Raw genomic sequence first — 18,964 nt, forward strand, 5'->3', positions numbered from 1 at the left:
CGTGGTGTAGTGATAAGAGCATCCCCCTATAGAGGCTCAGTCCTCATCGCAGCAGACCTTTGGTTGGAATCCGGCCCGTGGTCGGTCCTCCGCATGTCCTCTCCTCTCTGCCCCACTTCAACTCTGCCTCTACAAATCCTTCTAATAAAGTGAAAAACGCAAAAGATAATCTTTAAAAAAAAGATAAAGATAAAAGCGTTTTCCTGTTCTCCCAAAAATCTGATAACCCTCCCGTCAGCATTACACCATCATTCTTTTGTTTTTTATTGCTTATGATGTATATTGCTTACACCATTTCGACACTTGTAACTATGAATTGTTATGTGTGTGTTTGTACTCGTGTGTTGCACATGTTCCTGTACATCATATCATATCTCTTACATCCCTCTAGCCTCATGCCACTTGTCACACACACACACACACACACACACACACACACACACACACACACACACACACACACACACACACACACACACACACACACACACACACACACACACACACACACACACACACACAGCCCATACATCATCTGCGTCCATCGACCGTAGTACCTGTCTTATCTCTCCTTGGAAGAGGATGTGTGTGTGTGTGTGTGTGTGTCTTTGTGTGAGGAGAGCAGATGGACAGTGTGCACCCACCTCTCCACCGCTGTCATCTGTACATTACTTGCAGAGGAGTGTGACACGAGCGTGCCAGGGGCATGGGAACCAGAGAGGAGTCATGTCAACCCCCACGCTGGACCTCCCATTAGTGGGATAAGGCCAGCATCTGCCTCTTCCACAAGCACACAGCAGCAGCTTGGAGTGTCCTTCTCCCCAAGGAACGCCTGGAGAAAGAGAGAGGGGTAGCATGCTGCAAATATATCTGATCCAACACACAGGGCCCCTCGGGGGAGAAGTCGGTCTGTTGTGGCCAAACTGCTGCAGCTCCAGCCTGCTGTCTGTGGGACACAATAGGAGGTGTGGAATGGGTGTCTGGTGGGCCGTGATGTTCTGAATGTGTATGTGTGTGTGTGTGTGTGTGTGTGTGTGTGTGTGTGTGTGTGTGTGTGTGTGTGTGTGTGTGTGTGTGTGTGTGTGTGTGTGTGTGTGTGTGTGTGTGTGTGTGTGTACATCCAGCCTCAAATGTATGCATGCATGTCATTGGGCTGATTGGTTGATCTCATTAATATGCTGGATGTTGAAATACCTCCGGGTTCCATAAAAATCACACATCCCCATTGAGCAAAATGTATGGGTCCAGTCAAAAGGGGCGTGTGGTGTCTGGATGTGCATTATTAGGCAAATTACTGGCAAACAATGACACAGACAGAAATACTTTACAGTATCCTATAACTTGTCCTCACTGTCCCAGCCTGGTCACAGGTCTTTAACCATCTTTGGACAATTGACTCCTTGTCTTCAGGCCATCTGTGCCGAAATACACATAGATATATTGTACATAGATTATCCACTTTTACTTTAGCTTTTTCCTTATTGCCACGACCTACACAACTATAAGATATTAAAGGGACAGTATGTAGATGTTTAAACACACTTTAATTAAAGGAACACATTTCATCCTCAAATGATATGAAGCACAAAGCATGCTGATACACCCAACTCTTGTTGCCGTCAGTAGGGCACATTGTAACATGTTGGCCTTGGAAATACTCTCAGATGATTCAAAAGATGACCACATCCTCATTAATGTGAACTGCTCCTTTACTCCACATGATCAATATTGCCAGCCACACTGAGAGAACGTTTGGAATATGAAGAATTGTTAGTAGTCTATTTTGTTATTCGAAGTGTAATTTAATTTGTATTTGCGTTGGAAAGGAACCCCTTTGGAATTGGCAGTCCTTTGCCTTACTTTTGGAATGACTGTTGTGGACGCAAGGTTTGATATGAGGTTTTGGAGCTGACCATAAGTTTAGGGCAGTTTGAGTTATTTTTGGGCATAAGGCAAACACATGGGCCCTTCTCATCCCTTGTTCCTTCCCTTTTACGATCCTTATTTATCTGTCTTAGTTATTTGTATAAGAAACATGATGCATAGTTTTTTTCTTCTTGTGCTTGCTCCTCTTTTCAGCACTGAGAAGTGTACCTGCATCTTTCTGTAGTGTACACTAATCCATTTTGTTGTTTCACTGTCTGATACTCCTGGAAAAGTCCAATGTAGTGAGGACTGGGACGGGCTGAGGCTGAGACACTCGTGAATTGACCATCCTGATGGAATTTAAGCATAGAATGGGTTGTCACACAATAAAATTATCGAAAAATAAATATATTAGCCTATAATTATTTTATCCACAAGTATATCAGGCATTTTATGGGGCCCTTGGTATCTTGCCTATACCTTTTGCACAATGTCTGCCTCTGCATTTTATGTCAGCACCAGCAACAACAGCATGGATATGCACAACATCTCTTTTTGAAGTCTGCATCTGTAGCCTGCTTATACAACTGTGTAGCCTATTTCCTCTTTCTTTTTGTCTTTGTTGGTCTTGCAGGGAAGCGTGCCAGGATATACAGGGGGCCACTTCAGGCACGCGTCCTCTCCTCATTATAATATCAATAGGACCGCCGCCCCCACCAACCTACCATCACCATGCACATATAGATAACCCGACGTGTTTGCGCACTGTTAGATTATTAACCACGGCTGCCTCCTGTGCAAAACAAAGCGTTTAGATTGTCCAAATGTTCTGTCTACTGGATTCCTAATGACTAACTCGCGTTAGTCAGCATTTAAGTGTTGATTTGGCACATCGATGTAAATGACAAAATGTGGGGCTACAAACTCAAAACTCCATTCGACGATCAACCTAATGAAAATAACCAAACACAAATCAATATTGTGCTTTCATTTATTTTTCAGGAACCTACAACCTCTCCTGTGACAATAATTTCTGTCTGTTTGTTGTTCAAATGAGCTTATAATAATACCAATAATAAAAATATTTATACAATAACAATAATCAGGTCATGCAGGATAATGTCAGTGTTAAAGGCCGGGTCAGCGAGTGTGTAAATAAAACTGTAGGTGTGTTTACCCTGCACCTCTTCCCCTGCCATGCGACAGGTGTTGGAACCGACAGCCTCCCTAAATCAATAACAAGGGGTTAGCGGTTTGTGTGCGTGTGTGTGTGCGCACTGGGAGTGGACGCTTTGGGGAGACAATAGCCGGGTTTGGAGCCCCGAACGGGCGACCATGTGCCATAAATTACCATACAGCTGTTCGCATGAAGTCCAGACAAAGGCAACATGATAGTCCCAACTCTGTGCAAGACGCGCGCGATCGCACACACACACACACACACACACACACACACACACACACACACACACACACACACACACACACACACACACACACACACACGCCCCCCCTTTCTTCAGGCACAGCAGAGGAGCCTGAATAGCCGCTAGAAGCACAATAAAGTCTTATCCGGGACCTGCCCACTCTTTGTCACCCCACACGCGTCTGAGCAATTATAAAGTTGGATGTAAAGAACGAGAGGCCGTACGCCTTTCTTCCCCGCTTCCTACTGATCTTTGTTTAGTGTGCAGACAAGCTCCAAAAATAATAGAAAACTTTCCAAACAATGATCTATAGGCCCAAAGTGTTTTGAAGTGAAGTGTTGAAGTTCGTGTTTGATAGAATGCATGAGGCCAAACACAAAATGCCCTGGCACACTTATTGATTCCTCCAAATTTCCTCAAATTCCAATACCTAAACAATTATATGTATGAAATGTTTTGATATTATAGTGGTCAGTCTTCCAACTACCCAAACAAATTACTCCCTAAAAAATATATGAAACAGTTTTTCACCGTAGAATCAATTAAACGTGAAAGTTGTCAGATTGGCCTGTTTCTATCCGTTTCACAGATCTGATAAAATGCTGGCTGTAACAATTTCAATTATAGCAGCCAATGCTATACACTATTACTGTGCAAGGAAGATCCGACTGGCAACAAAGACAACCACCTGAAATCCAGTGATAGAGGCACAATTATTATTGTTGATGAAATGTTTCAGTAATTTGCAGATTGGTCTGACCAAAATTTGAAGATGTTTGGTTTATTCTGTCATCCACATTAGTTCATTCAATAATGCTAAACATTTGGTGCCTGCAGGGAGCTCTTTTAGCATATCCCTTGAAATGGGATATGCAAAAGGAAAAACCCTTGACCAGGTGTAATGTGGGTAGTCTAAATCCCCAGGCAGCCCCCTTGTGTCAGGCTGCTCCCCTGAGGTCTGCTCCGGCTCCACCTCTTTGCCTGTGACGCACAGCATCATGGGGTATAAAGTCCACTCAGCGTCTTTACGCACCAGAAGCAAAACAAGCGCAGAATAGAAGGTAGGCGCATGTCCAACAATAGGACAAGAAGATCATCAACAGAAGAAAAGGATTTAGGCGACATCAACAGGACCGCAGAGCTCCAAGTGATGAGACTTTTTTGAGTTTTCCTCAGCATCTTTTTGGGAATATTATTGCGCACGACGGATGCAGACATTCACTTTTAACTGGAAAGTAAACTATTGAAGAAGAAATGGCACATCTACAACTGAGATACCTCTTGGCGTTGGCCTTAGTAAACACAGTAAGTCGGCTTCTTCTTCTTGTGCTAAAATAACAATGTCAACATGTCTTTACGCACAGCGCGTCTGATAGTTGTTTTTCTGTCATTGCAGGTTTTGTCCTCCGGTGTGTTTGAGCTGAAGATCCATTCATTCCACACGGCACAACGCATGTGCAGAAGACACAGGGATTGTCACATATTTTTCAGAATTTGCCTGAAACACCCAGAGGATGTTATCTCCGCGGAGCCACCATGCACCTTTGGCACCGGCGTCACCAACGTCATCAGAGCCGATCACACCTCCATCTCCAGCAGCGCACCCATTAGGGTGCCTTTCCACTTCAAGTGGCCGGTAAATAGACAATCATAGTTACACTCAGTATATTGTTGTTAGGTTAATAATAAGGTAGATAGATAGATAGATAGATAGATAGATAGATAGATAGATAGATAGATAGATAGATAGATAGATAGATAGATAGATAGATAGATAGATAGATAGATAGATAGATAGATAGATAGATAGATAGATAGATAGATAGATAGATAGATAGATAGATAGATAGATAGATAGATAGATAGATAGATAGATAGATAGATAGATAGATAGATAGATAGATAGATAGATAGATAGATAGATTTTATAGATTTACTCATTCTAATATTTTCATTATAGTTTATCTACAATTTAATATCAGGTCTTTCAATGTCACATACGCGCGTACAATGTGTGCGTTACTGCACGTGACAAGCACTAAACGCATTATTTCTTTCTGTTTTAGGGAACTTTTTCGTTGATTATTGAGGCCTGGAACGCTGAATCTCCGACTGAATACACAGGTAGGTTGTTTCTTGCCACTTTGACTCGCTTTTATTGATAACATGTTCAGCCATGATTTATCAAACGTGCTATTGCAGACTTTCCTCTGACGCACGCAGCTTACTTGCGAGATGAAATGTGTTTAGAAACGTTCCATTCTCTCCGCAGACAACCAAAACAACCTGGTGAGCCGTCTGGCGACCAAGAGGAGACTTGCTATCGGCGAGGACTGGTCCCAGGACGTGCACTTTGGCGAGCAGAGCGAGCTGCGCTACTCCTACCACGTCTACTGCGACGAGTTCTACTTAGGAGACGGTTGCGCTGAATACTGCAGGCCGCGAGACGACACGCTGGGCCACTACACCTGCGACGAGGAGGGCAACCGCATCTGCCTGGGCGGCTGGAAGGGAAACTACTGCTCTGAACGTAAGTGTCTATTAATCCTGTTGTCAAAGATATGATATCACTGAAACAAAAATCACATTCAGCCCATCATGAATAAGTAGTTTCAGTTCATCTACCCATAACAACAGTCTAATAAAATAAACTTTATTTGTATTGCCCATTTCAAATCAAAGTTAAATAATATTAAAAAACATCAGCAATACAGAAGTAATGATAAAATAACCAGGATAAAAAGTAAAACAAACAAGTGAAGCACATGACATCAATTGAATTCTTCTAAAACTAGTGTTTCAAAATGGGGGCGGAGAGTTCTAAACCTTGAATCTCATTCCCTTTACAAAACAGTATAAAGACACAATTTTACAAAGAAACATGTAAATATAGCCTACTGTACATCTGAATGGAGAGCATTTGGAGAGTGCAGACAGCCAAAGACATTTGTACTTGAAGTGGAATCACAAAACAGTTTCCCTAAGAAATTCTAAATGAGCAAGACATGAAAACTCAAACATTTTCTGGATAAAACAATCAGAAATGTGTTTTGTCAAGGTGTGGATGAAAAGTGTTTTGGTGTCCCACAAAGACCCTATGAACAGGAATCATTTCATAGCACAAAGAGTATTTTCTTTTATCAGAATGAAGTCCTGTGGTGTTGTGTTCTACTCTTCTGCAAGACGGTCTGTTGTGTTCCATCTGCCTTTTGTTCTCTGTTACAATGAGAGAAAGAGCAGTGGCCCCCATTACGCACACACTCATCTTTCAAGGTGATATGGGTGTGTGTGTGTGTGTGTGTGTGTGTGTGTGTGTGTGTGTTTATGTATGAGGGGGGGAGAAAGCATTTATTTTCTCCGGCAGTGTGCCTACCAGCTGCTTGGCTTAATACTTAACCAACAGTGGAGTCTGGAGCGGTGGCTGGGGTCAGACAAGGGGCCCTGTAAACGTGTGTGTGTGTGTGTGTGTGTGTGTGTGTGTGTGTGTGTGTGTGGTTGAGTGATTGTGAGAAGGCGTGCCTTGCCCATTGTAATCACACACCCTCCTCCTCCCTCCCCCTCTCTCCTCCTCAGCCATCTGCTCGGCGGACTGCAGTGAGAAGCATGGCTACTGCGAGGCCCCTGGGGGCTGTACGTGTCGTATGGGCTGGCAGGGCGCCTCCTGCGTGGAGTGTGTCCAGTACCCAGGCTGCCTCCACGGGACCTGCAGCCAGCCGTGGCAGTGTAGCTGTCAGGAGGGCTGGGGAGGCCTCTTCTGCGACCAGGACCTCAACTACTGCACCAACCACAAGCCCTGTGCCAACGGGGCCACCTGCACCAACACGGGCCAGGGCAGCTACACCTGCACCTGCCGGCCGGGATATGGAGGCACCAACTGTGAGCTGGAGACCAACGAATGTGACAGCAACCCCTGCAAGAACGGCGGCAGCTGCAATGTGAGTATACAATACAATGCGATCATTAAGGATGTGTTTAGCCTAGAGGTGGATTAAAATAGTTGGGATAAAAATTAACAAGTCATTGACAGATGACATAAAAGAAACATGAGTGATCCAGCCACAAAGACTGTGATTATATATATGTAGCCTATATTTCTAATTGATACTTATAGGAACTCTCAAATGTTCATGAAACAGTTTAAATGTTTCTCATTGTGCTGCCGTCAACCTGCTAGCAAAGATCTCTAGGACAGCACGAATAGACAAAAACTGAAAGCTCCTCGCAACCACTTTAACATGAAGATATTTTCTTCCTTTTTGTGCAGGACCTGGAGAACGACTACTCGTGCAGCTGCCCTCAGGGTTTCTACGGTAAGAACTGTGAGATCATTGCCATGACGTGCGCTGACGGACCCTGCTTCAACGGGGGCACCTGTGTGGAGGCCTCAACCGGGGGCTACACCTGCCGCTGCCCGCCCAGCTACACCGGCTCCAACTGTGAGAAGAAGCTGGACCGCTGCAGCAACAGGCCCTGTCTGAACGGTGAGTGGAGCAGTCCTCTCTGGCGACATCTTGTGGCCGAAGATCAGATCAGCAGTTTCTTGGCTGAACTTTTTTTTAGAGGCAAACTATAGGCAGCATATTCCCTAAAAAAATAAGTATAGTAGAGACAAACAACAATAATCCCTATCGACCATCACCTATGGCCCACGATAATGTATGGTGGTGTGCTTATCTGCAGATATGGCCGGCTGTATTTTGCCTATAGGTAACATCTGTTGGTTGTGTTTTGTAAACAGAAGATTCAGACTTCAGCCACAGTTCCTCCCTGCTACTACCACACATTCTAGTGGGGGCATAAGTGATAATTGAGAGGAATTATGTTTGGCTGACTCTATATTTGAAAGATTATGAATGGATAGCCCCTTGAGATAAACCATCTCATTGTCATGATTTGTCTGAAACAGACAGACAAAACCATATACATCTTACATACAAAGGCACCCACACGTATCTCCCATGAACATTCAACACACAGACAGAGTAAAAGTGAATAGTCTATACTTATTTTTTTACAGAATTCTCTGCCTAGTATGCCTTTAAGGGAATAGGTATTGCTGTCAACACTTATCCATGAAAAATACTTTTTTACCAGTGAGACGGTGTTAAACACAATCCTATCAACACTCTTTCTTTAAACGGACGCTCCCCCGCTGTTCTCTTGGATGCTGAACACACTTGTTTCTCCCCTCATCAGGTGGTGAGTGTCTGGACCTGGGCCAGAGTGTGTTGTGCCGCTGCATGGCCGGCTTCACTGGAGCCAACTGCCAGCTCAACGTGGACGACTGTGCCTCCAGCCCGTGTCAGAACGCAGGGACCTGCCAGGACGCCGTCAACGACTACAGCTGCTCCTGCACGCTGGGCTACACCGGCAAGAACTGCAGCGTGCGCTCCGACGCCTGTGGAGCCCGGCCCTGTGAGAACGGAGGCACTTGCTTTACCCACTTTACCGGGCCGGTGTGCCAGTGTCCTAAAGGGTTCATGGGTCCCAGCTGCGAGTTCACACTGCAGCCCAGTTTCAAGCCCGCCCTGCGCCAAACCGCCGCGCCCTCCTCGGCAACGCTCACCATCTCCTGCCTCCTGGCCATCTTGGTGCTAGTTCTGGTGGCCGGTATTGTCTTCTTGAGGAGGAGAAGGAGAATGCAAGGGGGCAGGAAGCAGCTGAATGACAGTGCGGTCTACAACGATTTGGACACGGTCAACAACTTGGGAGGGAACGAAAGAGAGTCCTTCCTAAGTCCAAATGGCCTGTTTAAGATCAGTAACAGCACGGCCCGCCTCAGCCTTTCCCTCTGCCCTGACGATAGATCCTCCGGCTACAGGCACACGCCCGTGGAGAGCAGCCTGGTCAGAGGAGAGCGCCAGGACTTTATGTGGCGCGACGAGGCCGGCCCAGGCTCCTTGGCAGGCCTGAGATGAACCAGAGATAAAACATGTTCGTTCATGTAGTAGGGTTAGAAAGAATATTAAGCACTTGTTGCTTCACTCACTTCACGCACAGTGAAGAGAGGAGCAAATCCACGAGTCGGAAAAAACCCTTCATCTTCATGCTGAAGAGAATATAGCATTACAATGAAAGTACTATAAGAAAAAAAACATATTGACAAATGAACTATTGTGATGGAGAGGATCTGCAAAGATTATTGAAAACGAGTATAAGGGTCAAAGCTTCCATGTTTAAGACCCAAAGAAAAAATAATACGATCCACTTCTCATGGGACCTACAACACAAACCAAATACAGGAAGTCACTACACTCTGACCACCTTTGGAAAACCTGCCCAAAAAAAGATGTTTTGATTGGGTTTTTGTTTTTTTGATATGTTCACCTTGTTCAACGTTTTCTCATTTCTTTTTTTAAACGCAGACCTTTTGTCTTGCTTTTTCAATCTTCCTTTGAACATTATTTCCTTATTGTGCGTATACCATCATTTTTTATCCTTTATATTATTTATTTATTTGAAAAAAAAACTATGTTTATGGCTTCAGTCTGATTGTCACAGATTATATTATATTTATATGATGCTGAATGGAGACCGACGCTTGATGTTGTACCTGGATGTTTATGTGGGCTGTGAGGGCTGTGTGAGGTATCCCAAAGATATTCAGTGCAGGGATATGTAAGGAAAATGTGCTAAAGCTATATGTCGCACAAAGGCCAGCCATTAATGTAATTTATATGTAGTTTAAATACTACTGATCACGTTGCCCTTTCATGTGCCATTTTGTGTTCATGCCAAAGTTTGTGTTATGTTACATGATTTTCATCCATATTATTTAAGTTCATCATGTCGTGGTTGTGGAATAAAATATTTGCTTTGATTCAAGTCTCACTTTATTCAAAGGCAGCACACTGTGGTTTGTGGGAGTACAGATTACATAAAAACATTTTGATTATCAGCTGAGATTGAAAAAAAACGTTTTTATTACAAACAATAAGCAGACTCGTCTGAAGCTTCTGAGGAAGTGAAGTTGTTTACATGCTGTGCAGAGCACTGCTTGTTGACACGTGTTGTTGATGTTCTATCAACAGTTTAGGCCTGTGATGTCTTCAGCCTAACTGATGGAAACTGAGCGGTCAGTTTACACGCCTGTTTAATTAGCTGGGGTTTCCTGTGTCCATATCCTGAGTGACACAATCCTGACAGTTGTACTGAAAAGAAAAGTTGTATTTTATTTTCCTTATCTTATTTCCTCATTACGTCACTCTATCCCCGTTTTTATGTTATATTTACCCTAATGATACTCATTCCATTTCTAGTTTAAAGCTATAGTGCACAACTTTTTCATATTAATGAATGACGGTTACATTCAAGCCATTGCCAAATGAGTTGACACAAAGTTGATCAAACCTATCAGCTAAAAAAAAAAAGAAATCTCTGTATTTTTCAGCATTTTGGCAGCGTTTACCAACTGGTTTCGCCCCCGGACAATGGCGCAGGAGCTCAGAAAAAATCAAAGAAGAGCCCAAGAAATATTTCAGTTGTTGATTCTACTGCTAAGAAAAAAACCTGTAGGCCTATGTACAGCAGAAGGTACAAAAATCCATGCACCATCACCGAAGGCTTACCTCGTCGATACACCAACAGTGTTGTTGTAATTCCTCAGAATTCCTCATGGAGGCGACAGAAGTTACGAACTATAGCTTTACTGTAGAGCACTGTGCATGTCATTTCTAAAGGTAATGTACAGCACTGAGCTGCATTTCTCATGTATGTCTAATTATTTTTTTTATTAATAAACTAAAAGTGTCAAGTAAGACGTTTTTAATACTAAACAATCAGATATTGGATGTAGTCTTTTGCCCCCATCCCCTGGCTTGAATTTAATTATATCTTTCTAATCAGTTATATCGTCATATTCAAATGATCTTCTCGCTTAACTATACCCCTGGTAATTTCTTCCCCTTAATTTCTTCTTCATAATGACTCTACATGTCACTCACACACACATGCACACACATAAAAAAAAAAATCTGTTCCTTTTTATCGCTCACTGCTGATGCTGCCATTCCATTCCCTATACTGTCAGTCAACCCAAAGTATTGTCCTCTGTCTAGTGTGTTTCTCCTGTTTACACTGGTATGTCTCTTCTCACTAAATAAAAAGTAAAAAAAAAATATATATATATATATATTGGATGCAAAAGCATAGTAGCCTAGGCCTATAACCCAAACATGACGTTTCCAGTTTTGCACGTGCCGCTTTAAATATGACAGTGGTAACAAATCGTGTCAGAGCCTACACTTTCCAAGTTGATTATCTGCTGCTTGTTCAGGGCTATCTCTGTAACCCGATGGTGTGATTTAAGACACAGTTCAGCAGTGTTTGTATCTAGATTCACCTTTGTATAAACATCCCCGGGCGGAGAAAAAAGAGAAATACTTCAGGCAGCAGCAGAAGTCGTCGCCTCCCCCCCCCCCTCTCCTCTCTCCTCCTGACAAACCAGTCAGACTAGTCCAGAGAGCAGAGATGGCAGACGACTGGACCGGGACGACGCACGAGCAGCATGCCGAGGATCATTCATCAGATTCGGGCTCGCTGTCTGAGGACCGGGATCAGGGCTTCGGTATCCCCAAGAGACATGCCCGGGTTACCGTCAAGTACAACCGCAAGGAGCTGCAGAGGCGACTGGACGTGGAGAAGTGGATCGACGAGAGCCTGGACCAGCTGTACTCGGGTCAGGTCAGTGGATGTGTCCCAAGAGCGAGCAGCAGCATGCATCACTGAGAGAAAACTGTGTATTTTATTTAAAGGTGCACTATGTCACTTTGGGTGTGTCAGAGAAGTGAACATTTTCTAAGGTATATTCTCATAACTGAATAAACAAACTTTCCTCACAGGAAAAATGTGATCCCTGAAACACTATTTGAAGTTAGAGAGCTTCCTGAAAAGTTACTGTTTCACTGTAATTGTTTACAGCAGCAGGTCTAACTCGTTTGTTTACAGACATTTTCTAGTCTTACGTTTGGTTCCAGGGTTCTCGAAACATTTTAGTTTTGATGTGTGATGATGATACAATTATTCAATACTAAGAATTACTCGTAGAGAAAATATGTGTTGTGAACTAACTGCAGGCTCTATGAATGTAAACAAATCCCCCTTCCCTCAAACTGCGTAGTGCCCCTTTAATATAGACAACTTATTGTATGATTATGCAATCGCCTGTCTAAAAAGAAAAGATGATGTGCACCCTATGGAGATGTAGTTGCATGATGCAAAACAAGGAACATGGGGCAAAAAAGCTTTAAATATCCAATTTAAGTGGTTCTATTTGAACGACAAGAGAGTGAGTGAGCTGTGCAGAGAAAGGGTGGGGCAGCCTGGTTCTCCTTACAAGGCCAAGCATCCTGTATATCCTGTTAGGTCCACTGCTGTCCCCATATCACAGATGTGTATCTGTCATGGGGCTTGCTGCCTTATATGGACAGTGAGGAACTAAGGAGAGGGTGAATAATGAGAATGGGGACGGTTAAGGGGGAGGAAAGGCGCTGTGCTAGCATCCGGAGGAGATAAACACTGTGTATAGCTGCTGACAGGAGCTTAGGGACTCTCACTAGGACACGTGCTCTTCACACATGCACTATGTTATGGAAAGTTAAAGGTGGAGTCAGCCATTCTGGAGAATGCTTGATGTCAAAATACTTTTTTTTGTCAAAATCAGTGAATATCTCCTCACGATCCACTAAGAGCCTGGGCTGTGTATTACATCAGTCAGCAATTCTGGAGAATGCTTGTTGTCAAAATCAAAGAACAGTGAATATCTCCTAACAATCTGCTACCTGTACGTACTGTGTGTGTGTGTGTGTGTGTGTGTGTGTGTGCTGACAGTCAGTCCCCAGAATCGCTGACTCCAACTTTAAAACTGGATCGTTCAGTGCAAACACAGAAGCAGATCTTGAGGAGATATTCACTGAATTGTGGGGTGAAGGATTTGGGGAGAGAATGGCAGTTGGGATAGAGATTTGAATCCAAATACCTCAACCACTCCACTTTTTCTCTTTGGTACCTCCCTGACACGCTCTAGAGTCTACACCAACAAAGTCGTGCTAAAGTGAATGGACAGTCCCAACAGCCAATAAGAACAGAGAATCGGAGCCTCGCTCTGATTGGTCAAAGTGTCAGCTCATGTTAACTTTGACCAATCAGAAATCGTATACCCCAGCTTTAACTCATTTATTATTTTTCAGCATGTATGCGTTTGAGTGTGAATAGATGAAGCTGGTGGCGTCCTAATCACACAATCAGTGCAGTGCAGTGGTGTGGATGGGCGGTTGGGACGCTGCCTTCACTCAGTCCGTACAATGGCTGTTTGTTCAAACAGAACAAGCCACTGTTACAGTGTTACGTGAACATTGTCACCCTTAACCCCAGAACATAGACATGCAAATGATAGACGTCCAAACGTGTACAGGCTGAATCAAAAGTTTAAGGTTGCTCCTTAATGAGGAACTATTATTTTGGAGGTATTGGGTTGATGGAAGGATTGGTAGTACTTTATCTCCTCTTATTTGGTTCCGATGGCTTGTCATTAAAATGCATGTTACTACACATGCAGAATGTCTTCTTGTTTTACCCACAACACCTTTTGGATTTTTAATCTTCACAAATACCGTATGTGGAATAAATAATACTTAAGTCTGCGTGGGTCCAGATTGGGGTCGCAGATGGATTTCTATGACATTGTTTCCAAACATGGATGGTCCTCTGATGATGTTTACTACTGGTTTTGGTGTGTCACCACTAGTTTGACATTGTGTGATCTATTGAAGTATCTCGAGAATTATCTGATGGAAAGTTGTAAAATGTTGTACACCCATTCATGGTCCCCCAGTGAACCGTGATGACATGAACTGTATGCCCAAACCTATCATCTGGCGCTGTAAAACTAATGACCAACACATTCCCATTGGTCCTTTGTGTCTAGTGCTATTTGAAAAATATTAGCAGGGCTAGTGCTAGCATGCTTTAGTAAGATAGTGAACATTGTATCTTCTAAACATCAACATGTCAGCATTGTGAGCCTGCCTGTGTAGCTCCAGTATACAGCCTCACAGAGCCTCCAGCATGACTGTTGACTTGTCTTTATGTTAACCGTGGATCTAAGTGTTGTGATACAATGAATAGCGTTTTAGAGTTGAATAAATAAAGGTTGAATGAAAATACAAATGCAAAGTGTTCCATATACCAGCATACACACACACACACACACACACACACACACACACACACATATTATAGCGTTTTAGAGTTGCAACGATTAATTGACGAATCGATTATTAATCGATTATTAAAATAATTGCCAACTATTTTGATAATTTTTTTAAATATTTTTTTTCCAAATTATCTGATTTCAGCTTCTCAAATGTGAATATTTTCTGGTTTCTTTAATCCTATTATTGCAGTAAACTGAAATACATTTGAGGACGTCAACATGGGCTTTGGAAAATGTATCAACATTTTTCTCCATTTTCTGAAATTTTACGGACCAAAACACTAATCGATCGATTAATTGAGAAAATAATCTACAGATTTATCGATGATCAAAATAATCGTTAGTTGCAGCCCTAGTTTGAACTCATTTTCAATATGCCGAATTTTGTTTTTAGTTCCAGGTTGAGATCCAATGGTTTCAAACGATACAAGATATGTCCGTTTATCATCTTATTGTGATATATTCTACTCAATGAACCTTTGAAATAAACGGGACTCTATGGGGAAACTGTATGTGAAATATTCAAAGGCTGAAGGGAGGATTTAGGATGAAGAGCAAAGTGCAAGAGGTTATCAATGTGTATTCAGATTACTTGTGAGGATTTATAAACATTGTGTGTGTGTGTGTGTGTGTGTGTGTGTGTGTGTGTGTGTGTGTGTGTGTGTGTGTGTGTGTAATCCAGGAAGGTGATATGCCAGAGGAGGTGAACATTGATGACCTGATTGACCTGCCTAATGATGGGGAGCGAGTCACAAAGTTACAGGTGACATGACCCGCGTGAGCACTTCTATCTGATAACTGCTGGTAGCCACATACTGTAGGAAGAGAGATCCAACACAAAGGTTTATCTGAATTCAACAGCATTGTTAAAAGTGATGTCTATATGTCAAGCAGAAATGTTGAAATATTAAAATATATGTTGAGAATCAAAATATGATTATGTGGCTGTTTCTTTACAACATAATATATATATATACATTTTTTTACAGGAGCTTCTTAGAAAGTGCAGGAACAACACACAGGTATGTTTTAACTTATAATACATTTTCAAATTAAGGATAGTATTATGATGATGCACACATACACACTTGTACTGTACATTGACTCTATGTCATTATAAATGAGGGTCACCCCTCAAAGATATGAGTATAAATAAAGGTTGAATGAAAATACAAATGCAAAGTGTTCCATATACCAGCATACACACACACACACACACACACACACACACACACACACACACACACACACACACACACACACACACACACACACAACATTGGTCACATGCAGCTAAACTGAAGCTCCCATAGTCACTCCCCATGCCACAACAACAGCCTTCTGTACTCTGTTGCACTTTTTCTTTCCATTCTAAGCCTGAAACAATGAGTCTTTCTGGACTTTGGCCTGGTTGGACGTTGGACTCGCCTTGGCCGGGTCAGAGATGCAAACACAGGCAATAGAGCAGGGGGTTCAGTTTCCCTGCTGCTTACTTTATTAGACTGTGATGTGGAGAGTATACGTTCATTGTTTATCTAGTCAAAAAGTGTGTTTGCTTGCTGTAATATTTTTTTCTGTTTGCGAATACATTAAAGGATCCCATTCTAACATGCTTTTAATGTTAAAGCTTACAAAATGCACAATTCTATTCTGTGCAAAATTGTATTATAAAATAGAGTCAATTGAGTAAAGTTAATCTGAGGCTTAAGCATTCTGAATGAATTCAATTAAGTGGCAATCTTTTTGATCTTTAAAAAAAAATCGTTTTAGAACAGTTTCCTTATCCGTATGTAGTGCAGGACTTACTACAGAAGCAAGCAAACAGTTTCACATGCACATACACATGTAAGTGTTTAAATTGTTTTAAAAATGATTTAGAAAATATTGTGAAGCTATCCTGCTTGCAACTAAGTACATACTGTATGTTTCTAAGAACTGAAGCCTTCCCCATCATGCTGCCCTGACTTTGTACCTGAAGACATCAACAGACTGAAACAAAACAGGCCAGGGAGCTGCCTGGCACTGTATATAACACTGACCCAGAGATCTTGATTCATTGTAAAAGAGCCTCACAATTAACTGCCACAGCTATAAATAGAGGGACTGGTTGTTTTGCCCACCTCTTCTTGTTCTGTTGACATAACAAACAATATGTGATGACCACATGTGATGCTTTGTAATGATGATTCATTATACAAAGTTACTTTTTGACCGTGTTGTGACTTGTTTACAGCACAACACAGATCTGTAGACAGAATGGTAACCCCCTCCCAGCTGTTCTCTGAAGTCTTTCTCCATCTATGGACATGGGAACACTCAAAACACTACTTCACTTAATTACTGTTTGTTTATGGTCTGATGGAGATTGATTTGACCTATAAACCTCTGAATGGAATGGTAGAATGCCTTTCTAGTGTAACAATGGCGCTCTATGGCAGTGAGGAATGAGATGTATCAAAATGTAAACTATGCTTGTTATCACTAGGATCACTTCATTGTTGGTTTTGGTCTTTTGACTGGATTTGCAGAGGATGAAAAAGATAAAGAATGTCGCCAGACTTCCCCAAGCTTTTGAGAAATCTTGAATCACTTTGAAAATAAAGACATGGGTGAGAGAAAAATACACAGATTATGGTGGGCCTGACAAATGTAAAAAAAAAGACTGGATTGGAACACTCCCTTGTAAAATGAAATGTGTAATCTCTGGGTGCTGTGCTCCTCTTATTCAGAGCTTCATCTGTCAGCTGGTGGAGAAGCTGGACGGGGTTCATAAGCAGGAGGAGCTGCAGAGCGAAGGCATTGAGCATCCAGTGGTCTGCCACAGCCACTACCGACATGAGCCCTACCACTTCAACAACCCAACCCAGCCACAACACCTTCACCAAGGCCGAGGCAGAAACGAGACCCTCTGACCGACCCCCCCAACCCCAAATAGACACACAAACACTCACACACATACTGTACAATGTCATGACAGGAACACAGAAATTGTAGTTCTGTTTGACTATGGAAGGCAATGATCAAAGAATGGAGAAATCTGCCCTACAACGTTAACAGGAATTTTGGGGGAGTATAGGCCTATGCTTATTTTCTACAGTATTTCGCAGAGAGAAAGATGAGTAGTTCAATACCTCTATAATACTGTGGAATATACAGCCAAAGGGCAATTTGTCTAGATAAGCCATTAAGACTGGACACATTGGAAAACAGACAAAACTCCATCTGCCAGCACCTGCAAAGCTCATATTTACCCACCTTAGAAAATAAATCTCTTCTGGCTGCCCTGAAACTCCTCAGTGTAGACAAGTGTATTCCAGTAAGTCACTACTCCTGGCCAAGAAATAGCCCAGCACATAGCCATGGCCATAAATCCACAACATGGTATTTTAAACTTTAGTTTGTGTAAAGATTAAACAAACAAGACAAACATGTTTACCTTTCGACCAGATTCAGGCTGGCTGTTTCCCTAAGAGCTAAGATAACTGAACTGACTGCTGGTGCCTTATACAGTATTTAACAGACACAAGAGTGGTATCAATCTCTTCATTTGATTTCACACAGCAGATAAGCATATTTCCCAAATGGTTGACTTCTTGGTGATGCTTTTTGTGAAATATATCATGGGTGGATAATTGACCAGGTATAAGACACGAAATAGAAAATGTATAAGCGTATAGAGTTATAATATGTTTAACTCTAAAGAGCAAGGCCTTCACTCCTGAGATACCACGGAGCACCACTAGTCTGTTATCTTATTGAAGAAACACATCATAGATCGTACCACTCACAGTTTCCCTAAATGTAATGTAATATTAAGTCAACACATTTACTCAACTGGAAAAATGTGTCAGTTCTCTCCCTATTGTTGCTCACTTGATACACATACTACACATATGTGGATGCAACAGATTCTTGCACTAATTGATGAAGTATCTGATACAAGTAGGAAGGAAAATGGGATGAAGAAAACATAGCATTTATAATAGCATGCTGCTATGCATTCATCAGTACACACTGGTAATCCAAGGGGTGGATTTAACATTGACAGCTGTGCACTCACAGCACTCGATTAACATCTGTTGAATGATGAAGGCCATGAATGTTATTTATTGTCATGATTACTTGTAGGAGATGGAGGTAGATCCAACAAAGCAGTATGATGTAACACTGGATTAACCCTGTTGCATTGCTCACAATCTGCTTTAACATTTCTGTTGTTGACATGTAATGTTAATACATTTTCCGTTAAAACAGTCGGTATGCGTTCACAGAATTTTGATTATGCCGAGGGGCACCAGTCCTTTGCAGAACTTGCTAATAAAACTATTTCTTTCACCTTGGATGATTGTTTCATGTCCTTTATTTTACTTTGGCATGTGATGTGTTTTCCAGTTCAGGAGGAATTTACACTGTGTTTATTATCTGAGCAGTTTGAAAGGGTCACTGAAATAGCAGTCTA

General features: G+C 42.2%; 2 protein-coding genes across 2 annotated transcripts; both read left to right on the forward strand.

Annotated features, from left to right (window-relative positions):
* Positions 1 to 4,547: 4,547 nt before the first annotated feature.
* Positions 4,548 to 9,211, forward strand: dlb (deltaB; the record flags this gene model as incomplete). Its single annotated transcript, XM_080040423.1, has 7 exons — positions 4,548 to 4,598; positions 4,690 to 4,929; positions 5,360 to 5,417; positions 5,566 to 5,823; positions 6,867 to 7,228; positions 7,558 to 7,774; positions 8,490 to 9,211. 7 exons carry the CDS (start codon positions 4,548 to 4,550, stop codon positions 9,209 to 9,211), a joined length of 1,908 nt encoding a protein of 635 aa, XP_079896549.1.
* A 2,551-nt stretch (positions 9,212 to 11,762) lies between these two features.
* Positions 11,763 to 18,700, forward strand: ppp1r14aa (protein phosphatase 1, regulatory (inhibitor) subunit 14Aa; the record flags this gene model as incomplete). The annotated part of the gene is made up of 4 exons (XM_080041495.1): positions 11,763 to 11,975; positions 15,194 to 15,268; positions 15,495 to 15,527; positions 17,235 to 18,700. The coding sequence occupies 4 exons, from the start codon at positions 11,763 to 11,765 to the stop codon at positions 17,415 to 17,417; spliced, it is 504 nt and encodes a 167-aa protein (XP_079897621.1). The 3' UTR covers positions 17,418 to 18,700.
* Between the last annotated feature and the right edge of the window lie 264 nt (positions 18,701 to 18,964).

The sequence above is a fragment of the Ammodytes marinus genome (genome assembly GCF_949987685.1).
Source record: "Ammodytes marinus genome assembly, chromosome: 14".
Taxonomy (NCBI): Eukaryota; Metazoa; Chordata; class Actinopteri; order Uranoscopiformes; family Ammodytidae; genus Ammodytes; species Ammodytes marinus.